We start from the raw sequence: 16,968 nt of genomic DNA, 5'->3' as shown, positions 1-16,968 counted from the left end.
TACACTTCAGCTTCCGTATCTCATATCCACTGTAAAAAAAAAGACCTAGCTGAGATAGGGATTCCTCTGCAGTGGCCTGTTGTGAAAACTGCTTGTGTTCAAAAGGTATTAAGTAAAATATTGACTTTTTAATAAAACCTATATTTAAAGGTCTTGGGATCTCAGACGGTGTTTTAAGAGTAATAAAGACTTAGAAAGAAAAGAAAAGAAAAGAAAGAAAGAAAGAAAGAAAGAAAGAAAGAAAGCAAGAAAGAAAGAAAGAAAAGAAAGAAAGAACAGGGTAGTATTCAGTTATGCATGAGTTGGCTTGTGAAAAGAAATATTTTGAAGTGTGTAAAAGGTGGAAGTACTTTTATTTATAAGTGTGAAGGAGGATGTGAAAGCAGTACGAACTGCCTTTACCAACACACAAACTCTGTAAGCACACTAAATAAAACCAGGCTGTGACAAGAAGAGGTAAGTTTGTTTGGCTTGTAATGAATATTCAAGGTACTTCATCATCTATAAATTATTATCTTTTTAAGCAATATCTATTTTGAATGGTTGACAGTAAAGCTCAAAGTGTCTCCTTTAAAAATATATTTAAATTGTGTATGTAGTTCACCTTTTTCAGGAACTGTTAACATTTAAATGTAGGTAAAGCATATTTAGCTGTGAGTCCAAAATGCAGTGACGAAGGCTAACAGGTTAAATGCTAGAGATAATAGTAGTGATAATAGTAGTGATAATAGTAGAAAGGCATACTGTGGCTCTCACTATTTATCCTGTAATGCTGACACTACTCATGGTTTATCAATAAATGTTAAATTCTTCTTTAGAGGATACATAATCATTACTCAATACACTAATCAGTACACTAATAAAACAATCTCCTACTGAATTATAATTATAGAGAGACAAGTGTATGAACAGTAAGCATGTTTTTAATTATGCGCAGATCTGTCTTTGGGTCCGAGTGAATCCTGAAATATGAATATACTAATAATCTGCATTTTGCTTTTTACATTTACACCAAAGAGCAAAGGTAGGTGTTGTTCATTGCCATAGCACGTATACCACTCTACCCATTCTGTACATGTTTCATATTGTTTTTTAGGTAATGCAGTAAAGAATAAATTAGTTAGTGCATGCAAACTTCCTTTTTCTTTCAAGGGGAATTACACTCCATTTAAGGTATCGCTTTTCTAAATACATAGTAAAATGCTACATCATTACTCAACACAACCTTTCATTTACTTGTTTTCACCAAAGTAATGTAAACTCCCCTTATATTGCTACTATGGATGTGGAAAATCGTGTAGACTGACACCTGTGCTTCCCTTTAAAAGTGTTGAAACGGCATAGACAATACTCTTTTGGTATTCAGTAGAAACATTTGAGTGTGAGATCAAAAGATGAATATGAGATGAAAGAGCAGAATTTTAGCTTTTATATCCTGACATTTTGATCTGCAAAGTGTTACAGCTTACAGTACATGTGCATGCGAACTACATACAGTTTTCCTACATACAGTAACACACCTTTTTTTTCTTTTCAAGCGAATACTGTTGGACCTAATAAGACTTCTCAAACCATACCTATTTCAGGTATTTCTTTCTATTATTTTATTAAATTGGCAAACAATTGTGCATCATTAGTCAGCACAACCTTTTTTTATGTGTTTTTACCAAAATAATGCAAAGTACTCTTTAATGACTACTGGATAAACGGAATAAATAAAAACTAGAATAATAATGAGATAATATGAGATGAGAAATCAGAATTTTCATATCCTGATATTTTTCATCTGCAAATTGTTAAACTGCTTACGTGTTTATGCTAACACCTTTCCTACATAGAGTAACACACCACTTTGTTTCTTTTTATGGAGAAAATTATAATAGCAATAGCACTACAACTGAAGCCAGCTTCCCACAAGGTATTTCCTATTTAATGTATCAAACAATGCTTCATCCTGGTCAACAAAACCTTTGTATGTGTGTTCGTGTTTTTGTGTGCATGTGTTTGTTTACCAAAATAATATGAGATCCTCTCCACGTGGATAAACTCATATGATTCAAGATTCAGTTTATTGTCGAGATTGAGTTTATTGTCATATGTCGTATGTTACAGCATACAAAGATACAATGAAATTCTTGTTCTGGGAATCCTCCAAGCAGCAAATGAAAGACATAAGGAAACAGACAAAGACAAAAGATTAAGTAAATTAATTAAATAGCAAATGTACATATGGTTTCCTCCAAAATTATTGGAACAACAATGCTAATTCTATTGTTTTTGATATACAGTAAAGATATTTTAATTTGAGATGAGATAACGAATTTGTGAAAAGAGAATTTCAGCTTTTATATATATATATATATATATATATATATATATATATATATATATATATATAAACATACATATTATATATGATATTTTTATCCACTTAGATATAGTAGTGAACGACTTGCATGTACAAGAGATCACGCAAATATGCAAACTAATTTTTTTACATAGTAACACAAGCATTTTCTTTTTAAGGTGATGATGAAAGTAATACAAGCAGTGATAGAAGCCTGTCCAGTGAAAGTTATACTGTGGGAGAGGGTATAAGCACGGAAATAAGCAACGCCACGACAGGTCAGGTGCAAAGGCTCAACAGCCACTTTTATTTATTTTAGGTCTGTCTGCTTAGTGCTGCACGCAGCACTTTTCTGGCCCACGCACACACCCACACACCTCCATGCTCTCCTCCTTAAATGCCTCCTCCAATCACTGGAAAAGAGAGAACTTCATTGGACCTCATTAGCTTCAGGTGAGGCAATCCTATGTCTAACTGCTCCTGGCCTCACCCTCCATTCACAAACCGGCGCTGGGCCACGCCCCCGCTGCCACAATTACTTTCTATTAAACTATAAAATTTTTAAACAATGCTCCATTTTTACCCAGCACAACCTTATATAAAAATTTGACAAGATATCAGAATTTAAGCTTTCATTTACTGATCTATTCATTTACATAGATTGTACATACACAGGTCTACATAGATGTACATACAAAGTTCATTACTTTATACAATAACACACCTCTTTTTTCTTTTATGATAACATATTAGACCAGGGGTCACCAACCTTTTTAAAACTGACCGCTACTTCTTGGGTACCGATTAATGTGAGGGGCTACCAGTTTGATACACACAGTTTTCAGTTTGATCTGAAAAAAAAAAATTTGCTTAATTTACCTATTATTATGTTATTATTAATAATGAATGATATTCAATTATGTGAAGACACTGATCATGTTAATGATTTCTCATAATAAGTATCAACAATGATTTAACAAAGTAGGAAACAGCTATTTTTAGAAAAGGCCCGCATGTGGTCCTTGCAGGCTACCTGGTGCCCACGAGCACCATGTTGGTGACCCCTGTATTAGACGTTTCAAGTGTTTCAAACATCCTCACTTGAGGTAGTGTATTACTTTTGTACTGAATTTATTAAATAATGCTGAATTCTATCTACATAGATGTTTTAGACAACATGAGCAACTTTTTAGTTGGGTTTTTTTTGTAGATGTTCTATTCTTCAATTAATAATGTATATAATATAATCATTGCTAACAATTTTTCTATGACATCTAGTTGCAGTGTTCCTCACATATACTTATTTTAAAGCATAATTCTTTTTCAGCATAACTCTCTTAGAATTTTACAGAAATAGTTGTAATAATATTGTTAAGCCACTTCTCAAATAATATCGTTTTAGAATAGCACTGAAACTGTTTTACATGGCACATACATACATAGAACTCTTGACCCTTTGTCCAATGACAAAGGTGAAATGTAAAAGGCTTACAGAAATATTACATGTGAACATGTCATTTGTAGAAAACTAGTTTGTCTCTTTTTTTAAGCAGAAGCTGTTATTTTGGTCTTAGTGAGAGGAAGTTTTGAATGTCTCATCTTTTTTCCACTTAACCACAGTGTTCAAGTAGCCTATTAATATAACTACTTGTATAACTTTAAGAAAGAAAGAAATAAGGAAATAAGAAAGATAGATCAAATAGATCTAGGCTTATGGCTGTTATTATTGTGATTAATGTTCAATAACATTTGCCAGTTGTTGTTTGCAATTTACATATTATATCCTATTCAGCCACTTTAGATGGTAAAACGACAAACATCACCAAATCGACGATGCCTTTAACCAAAACCTCAAAGTCACCAGGTAAGCTTCATAATTCTTTCTAGATCAGAATTTCAGCTTTCATGTCCTGATATATTCATCTGCATAGTTTTAAATAGCTTACATATGCAAGCAAAATTCCTCAATGACCATTGCGTGTGTGTGTGTGTGTGTGTGTGTGTGTGTGTGCGTGCGTGCGTGTGTGTGTGTGTGTGTGTGTGTGTGTGCGGCTGCTAAATGCCACAAATGTAAATGTGTGTGTGTTTTACCAACCTAAAGTAATTTCCACACATACTGCTACGATGTACAGTGCATTCGGTAAAGTATTTAGATCCCCTTTACTTTTTGCAATTTTTTTTTGTATTGCTGCCTGACACAACAATCTTTCAAATCTATTTTTCTCATTGATCTACACTCAGTACCCTATAATGACAAAATTAATTCTGTAAATGTATTTAAAAAAAAGAAAAAAAAGAAAATATAAAATTTACATAATGTGTTTAAAAACTTTGCAACAACACAAAATTAGCTCCAATTGTCTTGATCTCTGCTGAGATGTTTCTACTCCTTCGATTAGTCCAGGTTTATTGATTGGACATGATTTGAAAAGATACATACCTGCATATCAGACAATGCATATCAGAGCAAAAACCAAGTCATGAGGTCAAAGGAACTCTCTTCAGAGCTCAGAAACAGGATTGTAGCCAGGCACAGATGTTGTGAAGGCTACAAAGAGTTCTTCTCCATTGAAGATTCCCAAGAGCACAGTGGCAAAGCTCCAAAAGGACAACCATCACTGCAGCCCTCCACTGATCAGGGCTTTATGGCACAGTGGCTAGACAGAAGACTCTAGCGTAAAACCCTTGGAACTTAAAGTTTGCTAACAAGCACCTAATTGACACTCAGAATGTGTGGAACAAGATTCTCCATTCTGAGGAAACCAAGACTGAAATGTTTGGCATCAGTTCTAAATGTTACATGTTAACATCATCATGCTGTGGGGGTGTTTTTCTGCAGCAGGGATTTGGCAACTGGTCAGGGCTGAGGGAAAGCTGATTTGATCAAAGTACAGTTTCACAGTGTTTAGGACACCTTCCTACATGACAACAGTCATGTAGCTACGGGTGTGCCTGCATGGTCCTTGCCCCACCCACCTCTCAGTCAGAAGAGAATTCAGATGTTCAGAAGCCACAAATTTCAAATAGTAAGGAGCTAAATAGCTCTGCTGAAGCTAATGTTAATTCACCTATTTCTCATTCACCAGCAGCTCTCCATTCTCCACCATCTATCATCCCTGTACGCCAGTGTACAGGTATATATGTCACCTCCTGTTATAATCACAAGTAAGCCAAGCAACATTTTCCTACTATGTACAGTAGCTAGCTATTCAATGTTGTTGTTTTCAGGTCATTTATGTGGCCACTGAGTCAGCCTATGACCAAGCATTGTTTTTACATTATGTCTGCTATTGTACTATCTAATACTTCTGATTCGATGATAGTGTTGCGCTGCGTCTGTCAGATGCATGTGTGTGGTGAGGCTGCCTTACCAATGGCGTTCTTATCGTTATTTTCTTAACACTGCTGATGATGACATAAAGGCTTGTGCTCTGATTGAACGGTATTCAAACAGGTGTAGTTGTGTTGGCCCATTTTGATAATAGATGCATTTTAGGCTAGGGACCCCACATGTTTTTCTCTGCGCCCACCCACATTGTGATTTCTGGCTGCGCTAGTGTATGACAACAACCCTAGCACACAGCCAAAGCAACAAACGAGTGCATGGATAATTTTGTGAATACTAACCCTGCCAGAGCCCTGACTTGAACCCTATTTAACAACTCTGGAGAGACATGAAAGTGGCTGTCCAGCGACGGTTCCCCTATCGAATTTGACTGAGCATGAGAGGATAAGCCATGAAAAATGGCCAAAAAGTTCCCCAATTCAGGTGTGCAAAGCTTCATACAGAAAAAGACTTGAGGCTCTAATTGCTGCCAAAGGTGCTTCCAACTAAATACATGCAAATGTGATATTTCATGTTTTATAAATAAATGAAAAAATCACAAACATTTCTAGAATTCTGTTTTCACTTTGTCATTATGGGGTACTGAATGTAGATTAATTGGAAAAAAAAAAATCAACTGGGACGAATGTAGTGTCAGGCTGCAACATAATAATACTGAAAAGTGAATATATAGTTATAGTGCTATCTACAAGGTTATTTATAAAATAGTTGAACCTGGTATTTTCAAATTTATTATTGATAAAGTTCATGAAATCATTACTACAGTGGTGGCAAAAGTACACACATCCTTCACTTAAGTAGAAGTACAGATATTCATTTTCATGTAATTAAGTAAAAAGTAGTCATTACTACTACTACCTGTTTTAGTGTCACGCTGGTAACTGGACCTCACGTCAATCAATTAAAATATTTAATTGCAACTTAATTCGCACTTAAACTTATTAAAAATATTTAATCGCAACTTAAATCGCACATTATTATCTGTTCTAAATGTGCCATATATAGATACTTTGTTTTTATACTCTAAGCAACATGGACATGGAAAAATATGGATGCTTTATGCAATTGTATGTTTATTATTGGTGTAACCACACATAACATAGAGCATGAAGACAAAAAAAAAATCTTGTAAATGTTTTAAAGTAATTATAATGTTTTAAATGACTAATCATTAGGACACCAAACAGAACTTTTGCTATGTTTTCACACGGACAGTTAATGAGGTGATTCAGGAGAAAATGTCCACTGCATTAATCGCGAGTTAAGAAAATTTAGTGCGTTAAAATGAATTTGCGTTTTAATTTTGACAGCCCTAATATCCACACACACACACACACACACACACACACACACACACACACACACACACACACACACACACACACTATATATATATATATATATATATATATATATATATATATATATATATATATATATATATATATATATAAATATATATAAATACAAAAACAATTTGTACTGAAGAGCCTGTTTTGAAAATGTAAGAAGTAGAAAGTACAGATATTTCTGTAAAAATGCAACAAGAAAAAGTAAAAAGTTTTCCGAAAAATAAATAGTGAAGTAAAGAAAAATCTACTTAAGTACAGTAACGAAGTATTTGTACTAAATTTCTTTCCACCTCTGCATTACTACCTATTGATAGTTTGCATGTAGTGCAGTGCTTTTATTTCCTGTTCATTTTGCTATGGTACTGAATAAAAATCTAGGATTATGCTTATTTTCTATGAGGGTGGAGAAATATGCTGATCTAGCAGCAATAAGAGCTTTTCTATAACTCAGGAGGCTCTCCTTCCATGCTATTTGAAATACAGTACTGTTTGATCTGAAATAACAGATTTTCTCAATTTACCTTTTATTATATGTTATTATTAATAATTAATGATATTCATCTATGTGAAGACACTGATCATGTTAATGATTTCTCATAATAATTAACAACAATGATTTAACAAAGTAGAAAACAGCTATTTTTAGAAAAGGCCCGCGGGTTACTCATGTGGGTTACTCAATATAAAAAATATATTTTTTATATTGAATTTAAATGTTAGTATTAAATAAAGAATGTGTCCACCACTATAAGTGGGTCCTAAAACATTCTGATTAATTCCTACTGAATCTAGAATGGACACAATTGCTGTTCTTAAGGAGTCTTACTAATTATTAAAATGAAAAGTCACCAACAATTATTAAATATAATTATAAAAATATTTGTTTTGCTAGCAGCTAGAAAAACTAGAATACTTTTTAAGTGCACTGTATATTGAGTAAATAAAAAAGGGAATAAAAAAAGCTTACTAAACAATGACCTGATCCTATGGGTGGTGCTTTTGAGGCTGAACCTACAGTAATCCTACAACAAAACACACACAGAAGTCTTCGTTTACTCAGACAGATACTGAGAAATGGCTTTTATTAACATGGTCACATTTTATTCAGATGTAAACATTTAATGCATGGTCTAAACATTATTATTGGTATCTTTCATGTCTTAAGACATAAAGGTAAATAAATAAATGAATTCTCTCCACTGTACAATGATAAAGTGAAAGTAGCTATCATTTATTTTGCCTTGTAATGTAACTTGTAACTTGCATTTCGGGGATGTTTAGAACTAATCAGATTACTGTAATTGCAAAATGAGTAGGTTCCTCATTGCACATGTAAAAAACAAAAATAGAAAAAAGATGAACTAAGAAAAGATAAGAATGGTGTGAAACAATCAAAGATCAGATAGCAATCACACAGAGTTATGAGTTAAATAAGTTAAAAATGAGCTTGATCACAGTATGTTCTGCACCAATAAATTAAGCTATTGCACCTACACTAATGTTTAAATCTGTGTTATGTTTTTATTCAACATTGCTTGTGAATTTGTACAGACATGCAATCTGGAGCCAAAGGAAAAACAAATGGTTGGACACATGTTAGTGGGATGATTCTCCCATTTATTATGGGAATGATTTTTTCATCAATTCTTTTCTCTACTGTGTTTTGCACTGTGCTTATCTGCAAAAGGTACAGTAACATTTTATATATAATGAAACTCTAGTTTCTGATTTTATGATTGCATCAAAATTATTTTCTGAATTGTAAGTTCATCTGTTGTCAAAGTGGCAAATGTTGTGATTGAGGAAAAATTTACATTAACTTTTCAATTCATACCATGTCATTTTTTTCATATACTATTATATTATAGCTACTGGAGGCTTGTCTGTGTATTACTTCCTGTTGACACTTCTGATAAGAGCAATACAATATTTATGTATAAATGTTTTTATATATTGCATGTCTTTGTGCATGTGTTGAAATGGAAACACAGAAGTCGAGGATAATTAATAAACAGTACTCTAGCTGATATTGAAAGCGTTTTCATATTCACAGAAATTGTCATGAATATGTGGTTTACATACATTTACAGAAGCCTGTGTACTTGTTCACAATAGTTCTTCACACATTTTCTGTGCAGGTGCAGAACAACAGATACAAACGCAGACAAAGAACGTATTACCTTAAAGGCTGTTAAACATGACCAAGTAAGATTTGTATCATTTTTTAGTTTTTCCTGTGCATGCTTCCAAAATGACTAAGAGCAACAAGGGCCTGGTGTAATTGAGTAGCAGTACAAAGCCATTTTTTTTGGAAAGAAAGAAAGAAAGAAAGAAAGAAAGAAAGAAAGAAAGAAAGAAAGAAAGAAAGAAAGAAAGAAAGAAAGAAAGAAAGAAAATTTTGTATCGATATGCATCAAATGTTAACCAATAACTTATAGTAGTACTTTTCTGGAACAAAGAACATGTGTTAGTGACTAAAATAAGTAAAGTTACATAGAATGCTTTGATGTAGACCAGTGGTCCCCAACACCCGGGCCGTGGACCAGCACCAGTCCGTGGGTCAATTGGTTCCAGGCTGCACAGAAAGAATACATAACTTACATTATTTCCATTTTATTTATTATCTGATTTTGAACGATGTTTTATTTTGGAAAATGACTGGATTTTCTCCACCACAACTGTCTATAACTCACTCTTGATGCATGTCAAGATGCCTCGTTCACATGTCTTATCTACATCCACTTCCTTCTTAAAGGGGCGGCTCCGGCCGGTAACACATAATACATTACCGCTAAATTGAAACCCCCAAGCTAGCAAGATGAACAAAAAACAACAGAGTTGATTCACGATTATTATATTTAGAAAATACCAGTTTTTATGCCAGTCGTATCATTTTATTTTGTTGTATTTATCCGCCACATATTATAAGTAGCCATTGAGAAGGTGCACAATCAATGTGGGTCTCATTAAGCATGAGTAAAGTGGATTCATTTTAGGATCACTGATTTTCCAAAATGTCTTTCAAGGATTTAACAGAAATAAATAAACAAAAATAACGTAATAAAATAGTAAATAATCCATCAGAACTCTGTTTTGTGTAATTTAAATGAAAGTGGAATTTGAGGAAATTTTAAAGAGAAAATAAGGTAATTTTAAATTCGATGGCCAAAAAAGAGTTGTGATGAGGCAACAAAGGCTGGAAAATTGAGTGTTATTAAAAAGAAACAGGTATAATAATAGTATATCAGGGAAGCAGAGTCTCTCAGAATAAAGATGGGCAGTGGTTTGCCTATACAAATTGTGGAACAATTTTAAATAATGCTCTTCATCATCAAATTGTGAAGACTTTTAATAGCTTATCATCTACAGAACTTAATATCATCAAAGGTTTAAAAGAATCAGGAGAAATCTCAACTGGCACTGCATTAAAACTGGCATGATTCTGCAATGGAAATCACTTCATGAGGTCAGAAACACCTTTAGAAATTACTGTCTGTGATCGCAGCACACTGTGTCATCCACAAATGCAGGTTAACCTTTCTCATTCAAAGAAGTAGTCATATGTGAACATGATCCAGAAATGCCACTTTTTCTAGCCAAAGCTCATTTAAGGAGAGCGTTGCATATTTTAACAAGGCAATGCTAAACCTCATACTGTATCATATTAGAAGAGTCATTGTGCTGAACTGGCCTGCCTGCAGTCCTGACCTTAAACCTATTGAAAACATTTGTTGAATCACACAAAAACAAAAACAAAAAACATGACAAAGAAGACCCAGAACTGTTGAGCAGCTAGAATCCTGTTTTAGACACAAATTAGACAAAATTCCTCTCAAAAAATTCCACAATTGTTCTCCTCAGTTGCTAGACTTATATAAACTGAGAAGAGGCAATGCTACAGAGTGGAAACTTGGCCCTGTGCCAACTTTTAAAGTAATTTTCCAGTGTCACAACTTTTGGAATTAGGGTTGTACTTGAAACATACAAAAATGTAATCGCAAATGGTAGCCCTTAAGTTAGTGTGCTTCTGCATATATGCTTAATCATTTTATGCGTATAATGAGGCCATGGGCTATAAGGGTAAACCATAATAATATTAATAAAAAAAATGTTAATATGATTTCTCGCCTCCCATTTAAGTCAAGTCAAGTCAAGTCAAGTTTATTTGTATAGCGCTTTTCACAACAGACATTGTCTCAAAGCAGCTTTACAGAAAACAACAGTGAAGGTGAATGGTGTGCGTTTGTCCCTGATGAGCAGCCGTGGCGACAATGGCAAGGAAAAACTCCCTTAGATGATATGAGGAAGAAACCTTGAGAGGAACCAGACTCAAAGGGGAACCCATCCTCATATGGGTGACATCAAAAGTTTGGTCATAAATCTTTCAACAATACAGAACAATTTGTGATCATCATAGATCCAGCATCAGCTTCTCCATGCCAGGGCCTTTAAACACTCGGCATCTACTTCTCCATGATCATCCATAGGTCCATAATCTTCACGAGGTGGGACGTGACTGGAGCTGGCCAAACCTCAGGATGCCTCGGGATGGGGAGAGAAAGAGAAGCAGTGGAGAGGAATTAGCGTAGCTGCTGTTCATGATATTAACAGCACAAGTTGATAATGTGCATGTGATCAGATGTTCTGGAGCACAAGGTTGTGATGTGATGTGTGTGATGTGTGTTATGTGTAGGCTTTGCTAAAAAGATATGTTTTTAATCTGCACTTAAACTGGGAGAGTGTATCTGAACCCCGAACACTGTCAGGAAGACTATTCCAGAGTTTAGGAGCTAAATGTGAAAATGCTCTACCACCTTTAGTGGACTTTGCTATTCTAGGAACTACTAGAAGCCCAGAGTTTTGAGATCTCAGGGAGCGTGACGGATTGTAGCGTGTTAAGAGACTGGATAGATACATGGGAGCCAAACCATTTAGTGCTTTATAAGTGAGTAGCAGTAGTTTGTAGTCTATTCGAAACTTAATAGGAAGCCAGTGTAGGGACGATAAGATTGGGGTTATATGATCGTATTTTCTTGACCTAGTAAGAACTCTTGCTGCTGCATTCTGAACTAACTGAAGCTTGTTTATTAATGATGCAGGACGTCCACCTAGTAATGCATTACAGTAGTCTATTCTAGAGGTCATAAACGCATGGACGAGCTTCTCTGCATCAGATATAGATAACATATTTCTTAGCTTAGAAATATTTCTAAGGTGAAAGAAGGCTGTTTTTGTAACTTGATTGATGTGATTTTTAAAAGATAAGTTGCTGTCTAAAATAACTCCCAGGTCTTTTACCGTTGAACTAGTAGTTACAGAACAACCGTCTAAATGCAGGCTGAGATGCTGGAGCTTCTGTGTACTATTTTTTGGGCCGATGAGCAAAATCTCCGTTTTATCAGAATTTAATAGCAGAAAGTTATGGGTCATCCAATCTCTTATTTCTTCAACACACTCAGTTATGCGAGCTAATTGAGCTGTATCGCCTGGTTTGGATGAAATATATAGCTGGGTATCATCAGCATAACAATGGAAGCTAATTCCATGCCTTCTAATAATATTTCCTAATGGAAGCATGTATATTGTAAAAAGCAGGGGTCCCAGAACTGACCCTTGTGGCACGCCATAATTTACTAGCATTATCCTGGATAGCTCTCCATTTAAATTTACGAAATGGTAACGATTGGACAGGTAGGATTTAAACCAGCTTAATGCCTGTCCCTGAATACCGATGTAATTCTGTAAGCGATCGAGGAGAAGATCATGATCTATAGTGTCGAACGCAGCACTAAGATCTAGTAAAACTAATAGGGAGATGTAGCCTTGGTCTGAAGCTAAAAACAGGTCGTTAGTGATTTTAACTAGAGCAGTTTCTGTGCTATGATGGGGCCTAAAACCTGACTGAAACTCTTCAAAGATATTGTTCTCCTGCAAGTGGTTACATAGCTGGGCAGCGACAATCTTTTCTAAAATCTTAGACATAAATGGGAGATTTGAAATTGGTCTGTAATTCGATAGCGTGTTTGGATCCAGATTAGGTTTTTTAATGAGGGGCTTAATAACTGCTAACTTGAGGGATTTAGGGACATGACCTAACGATAGTGAGGAGTTAATAATATTTAAAAGAGGCTCACCAGCTGTATATAACACTTCCTTCAGTAGTTTAGTGGGAATTGGATCTAACTGACATGTTGTTGATTTAGCTTTCATAATAGCATCATACAGCTCTTCCTGTCCTATACATGTAAAACAGTGTAGTTGTGGGGTTGTAAGTACGATTGTGTCGGGAGATGCTGTCAGAGGTTGAACTGCCACAATTGTTTTTCTAATGTTATCTATTTTTTTCAGTGAAGAAATTCATAAAGTCTTCACTACTAAACTGTGATGGAACACATTTTTCAGATCCCTGATTTGTTGTTAATTTAGCGACTGTACTGAAAAGGAACCTGGGGTTGTTTTTGTTATTTTCTATGAGTTTGCTCAGGTGTTTAGCTCTAGCAGCTTTTAGCGCCTGTCTGTAGCTAAGCATACTGTCTTTATACGCAATTCTAAATACCTCCAATTTAGTTTTCCTCCATTTTCTCTCCAGATTACGTGCTGTTCTCTTTAGGGCATGCGTATGACTATTATACCAAGGTGCAGGTGCTTGTTCTCGAACCTTTTTTAACTGGATGGGGGCAACAGTGTCTAAAGTGCTAGTGAGGATAAGGTCTATGTTGTTTGCCATCTCATCAAGATGATCAGCAGTTATGGGTTTAATATGAAACTGAGATAAATCAGGCAGGTTATTTATGAATCTGTCCTTAGTGGTTGGAATAATAGTCCTACCAAGTCGATACCGTGGTGAAACACGGTTAATCTGCTCTACCGGTAGTGTGTACAGTAGGAGATAATGGTCTGTGATGTCATCATTCTGAGGTAAAATATTTATATCAGTGACGTCTGCTCCGTGGGATATTATTAAGTCTAGTGTGTGGTTAAAACGGTGGGTTGGTCTGGTGACGTTTTGTTTAACTCCAAAAGAGTTTAGTAAATCGACAAATGATAATCCTAGGGCATCGTTTTCATCATCTACATGAATATTAAAATCTCCTACAAGCAGCACTTTATCAAAGCTGATCAGGAGGTCTGAGAGAAAACAAGCAAACTCATGAAGAAAATCAGCGTAGGGTCCTGGGGGTCTGTACACGGTGACCAGAGCGAGTTTTCTGTGCATGTCTGAAAGTGCAATTTTAAGAACGAGCACTTCAAATGATTTAAAGCTGAATCCTAATCTCTGACTAACATTAAGAGAAGCACTATAAATGGTTCCTACACCCCCCCCACGACCAGTCTGACGGGGCTCATGCTTATAAACATATCCTGACGGTGTCGACTCGTTTAGACCCATATAATCACCTGGTTTAATCCAGGTCTCAGTGAGACAGAGTGCTGAGAGATTATTCTCTGTGATCATCTCATTTACAATCAGTGCTTTGGGTGCAAGTGATCTAATGTTTAAAAGACTGAACTTTAGAACTTTGTTGTGTTTGTTTATCTGGCATTTTTCAGTTTTAACTGCAATAAGATTATTTCTGGATCTTGTGTATGTAATTCTTGGTTTTACTACACGAGGAATAGATACGGTTTCTATAAACTGGGCTGTGTGTGAACTTGTAACTATTTGATCTGTAGTATGCGTGTTCTTATAGTTGAAGATTTCTTGATGTCTTACCAGTCAGATGGTGTGTAGTATCCTAGAGATGTTATCTGATAGCACTGCTGCTCCAACTCTGCTGGGGTGCAGGCCATCAGGGCGGAAGAACCTAGGACGCTCCCAGAAACAGTTCCAGTTATTAACAAAGAGAAGTTTATGTTCTCGACACCATGACTGTAACCATTCATTTAGTGCTAAAAGTCTACTAAACTTCTCAGCCCCTCGCTGGTAAGTGGGAAGAGGTCCTGACACAATGATCCATTTAATATAATAAATCAGCTATTAAAGGAGAGCAATCTAAAAACCTCATTTTTTTTTACATACAAAGATAAATGTATTTAACATAAATAAAAACAAAATGTATTTTAAAGGTGTTTAGAAATTTTACCAAAAATTTTTTAATTTAATATTTTTATATTTAAATAGGCAATTATGCTGTCTGATGAAGACCAGGCAGATGAACAAGTCCCTCTTCAAGCACAGTCTTTTGCTGAGGTATCAACAAATGCATCTATAATTAACAGTGGGACTGAAGAAGAGTTAAAAACTTTAGAAAAGAATGAAACACAAGGAACAGGAGATGCAAATGAAGTTCCCTATGCCTCTATCAACTTTTCACTTTTACAAAAGAAAGATAATAAAGTCATAAAGCCCCAAAATGTGGAGAGTGATTATGCGGAGATTCAGCTTAAAAAGCTAAATGAAGAAGAGGAAGTTGTGACCTTGCAGGACGGAGTGAAACAGGATGGAATAAAGCAAGATGGAGTGAAGCAAGATGGTGTCAATCAGGATGAGGTGAAGCAGGCTGAAGTGAAGCAAGATGAAATTAAGCAGGATGGATTGAAACAGGGTATAAATGGTGAGCTGGAAAGCCAGAAGCCAGAAGAGTAGAAAGTGTATTAACCAGGACAATTTTTATGTGACAAATTATAACGAATGCTCCAGAATTTTAAGTGTGAATACTTGGTTTTACTATTTATATTCCAGGTACATTTGCTTTAGATGCAGCATACATATTTGCATTAGTAATATGTAAAACCAGATTCAGTTTTATTTTGTTTGTTTGTTTCTATTCTGCATTCTCTGAAGTTTGAAAAAAAAAAAAAAAAAAAAACACTTCCCCTGTTATGGGGAACTATGAACATTTGCCTTAAAAGACGTGCTTCTCAAGTCTCAAGAGTACAGAGTTGCTTAACATTTATGATTATTCTGTGTCAAGTGAAACTTTTCATTGTTTTATAGTGTACAATGTCACTTGTTGATGTAGGACTCACTGCTGGTTTTGACCATATATTTCATGAAATTAAACAGTAAGTCTGATTAACTGAACTGTTTTGTTGTGTGTAATACATCACTTGCAAGTGGGCTTTTGTGAAGGATATATGCATCTAATAAAGTGGCCTCTGAGTGCGGATACACAATGTAACACTGCCCACTTATGGCAAAAATCGCTATTACATTAATGAACAAAAAAAGTTTACGTACATGAGAAATGCATAGATTCGATGTGTTAAGTAATAAATAAAGGTCATGGGTCTATAGCCAATACACCAATTAAATTAAAGTCTTTCTTAATAATACAAGGAAGATGCACAAGATTTCATTGAGGGCTAATGAGGATGATATGTGTATAGAAGTTGAAATGCTTGATATATGTGTGTATTCACCTACTACACATTATTTCATTTTTTTTTTTTACATTTTTAAGATTAAGCAATACCACTCACCAACTAAAGACTATATTTTTAGATAATGTATTTTTTATTATTATTTTTCAAAGCTTAGAATTTACATAAAAATGGATGCAGCAAGTGTAGTGTAATGTGGTGTTTATAGCTTACAGCTCCAGGTATGCTCTTCAATCTGCTTTCAGTGTTGTATTTTGAATGTTCTTTCTGGTCTATGTGGGTGTTCCTTAGACTACCCAAATTCCTACAATAAAAAAAATGGCCAAAGTTTTGTGTGTGTGTGTGTGTGTGTGTGGTTTGGGGCCCACCACAATCCTATCAATTTTGGACTGAATCTGCTGTGGATCTACTGCAGTCCAGATATGTATAAAGTGGTTACTGATTGAAACTGCTTAAAATTTGTGATATAACTGATAGAGCAATCAAAGCTATTCTGCAAATTATTTACTCTTTGGCTATTATTTAGAACTTTTTTTCTTATCATATTTTGTGTTAGTGTATTACATACAGATATATTATTTAATTATTCATTTAATTGC

General features: G+C 35.0%; 1 protein-coding gene and 1 long non-coding RNA gene across 2 annotated transcripts; one reads left to right on the top strand and one right to left on the bottom strand.

The window, feature by feature from the left end:
- The first annotated feature begins 2,543 nt into the window (after positions 1–2,543).
- Positions 2,544–16,696, top strand: LOC310729800 (uncharacterized protein). Its single transcript, XM_083548300.1, has 5 exons — positions 2,544–2,625; positions 4,140–4,211; positions 8,597–8,732; positions 9,184–9,250; positions 15,168–16,696. The coding sequence occupies exons 2-5, from the start codon at positions 4,181–4,183 to the stop codon at positions 15,630–15,632; spliced, it is 699 nt and encodes a 232-aa protein (XP_083404426.1). The 5' UTR covers positions 2,544–2,625; positions 4,140–4,180; the 3' UTR covers positions 15,633–16,696.
- LOC310729805 lies at positions 6,010–7,072 on the bottom strand. Its single transcript, XR_014534677.1, has 2 exons — positions 6,656–7,072; positions 6,010–6,613 (listed from the first exon to the last, which is right to left on the bottom strand). It is a non-coding gene; the product is annotated as an uncharacterized lncRNA (long non-coding RNA).
- Positions 16,697–16,968: the final 272 nt, after the last annotated feature.

This window comes from Silurus aristotelis, assembly GCF_946808225.1.
Source record: "Silurus aristotelis genome assembly, chromosome: 8".
NCBI classification, from domain to species: domain Eukaryota; kingdom Metazoa; phylum Chordata; class Actinopteri; order Siluriformes; family Siluridae; genus Silurus; species Silurus aristotelis.
This window is presented reverse-complemented; position numbering and strand designations above follow the sequence as displayed.

Coding starts and splice junctions, on each gene's coding strand:
- LOC310729800 (XM_083548300.1), top strand. CDS start 4,181: ATGCCTTTAACCAAAACCTCAAAGTCACCAG. Junction 8,733..9,183: donor ACTGTGCTTATCTGCAAAAG/GTACAGTAACAT, acceptor TTTTCTGTGCAG/GTGCAGAACAACAGATACAA. Junction 9,251..15,167: donor AGGCTGTTAAACATGACCAA/GTAAGATTTGTA, acceptor ATATTTAAATAG/GCAATTATGCTGTCTGATGA.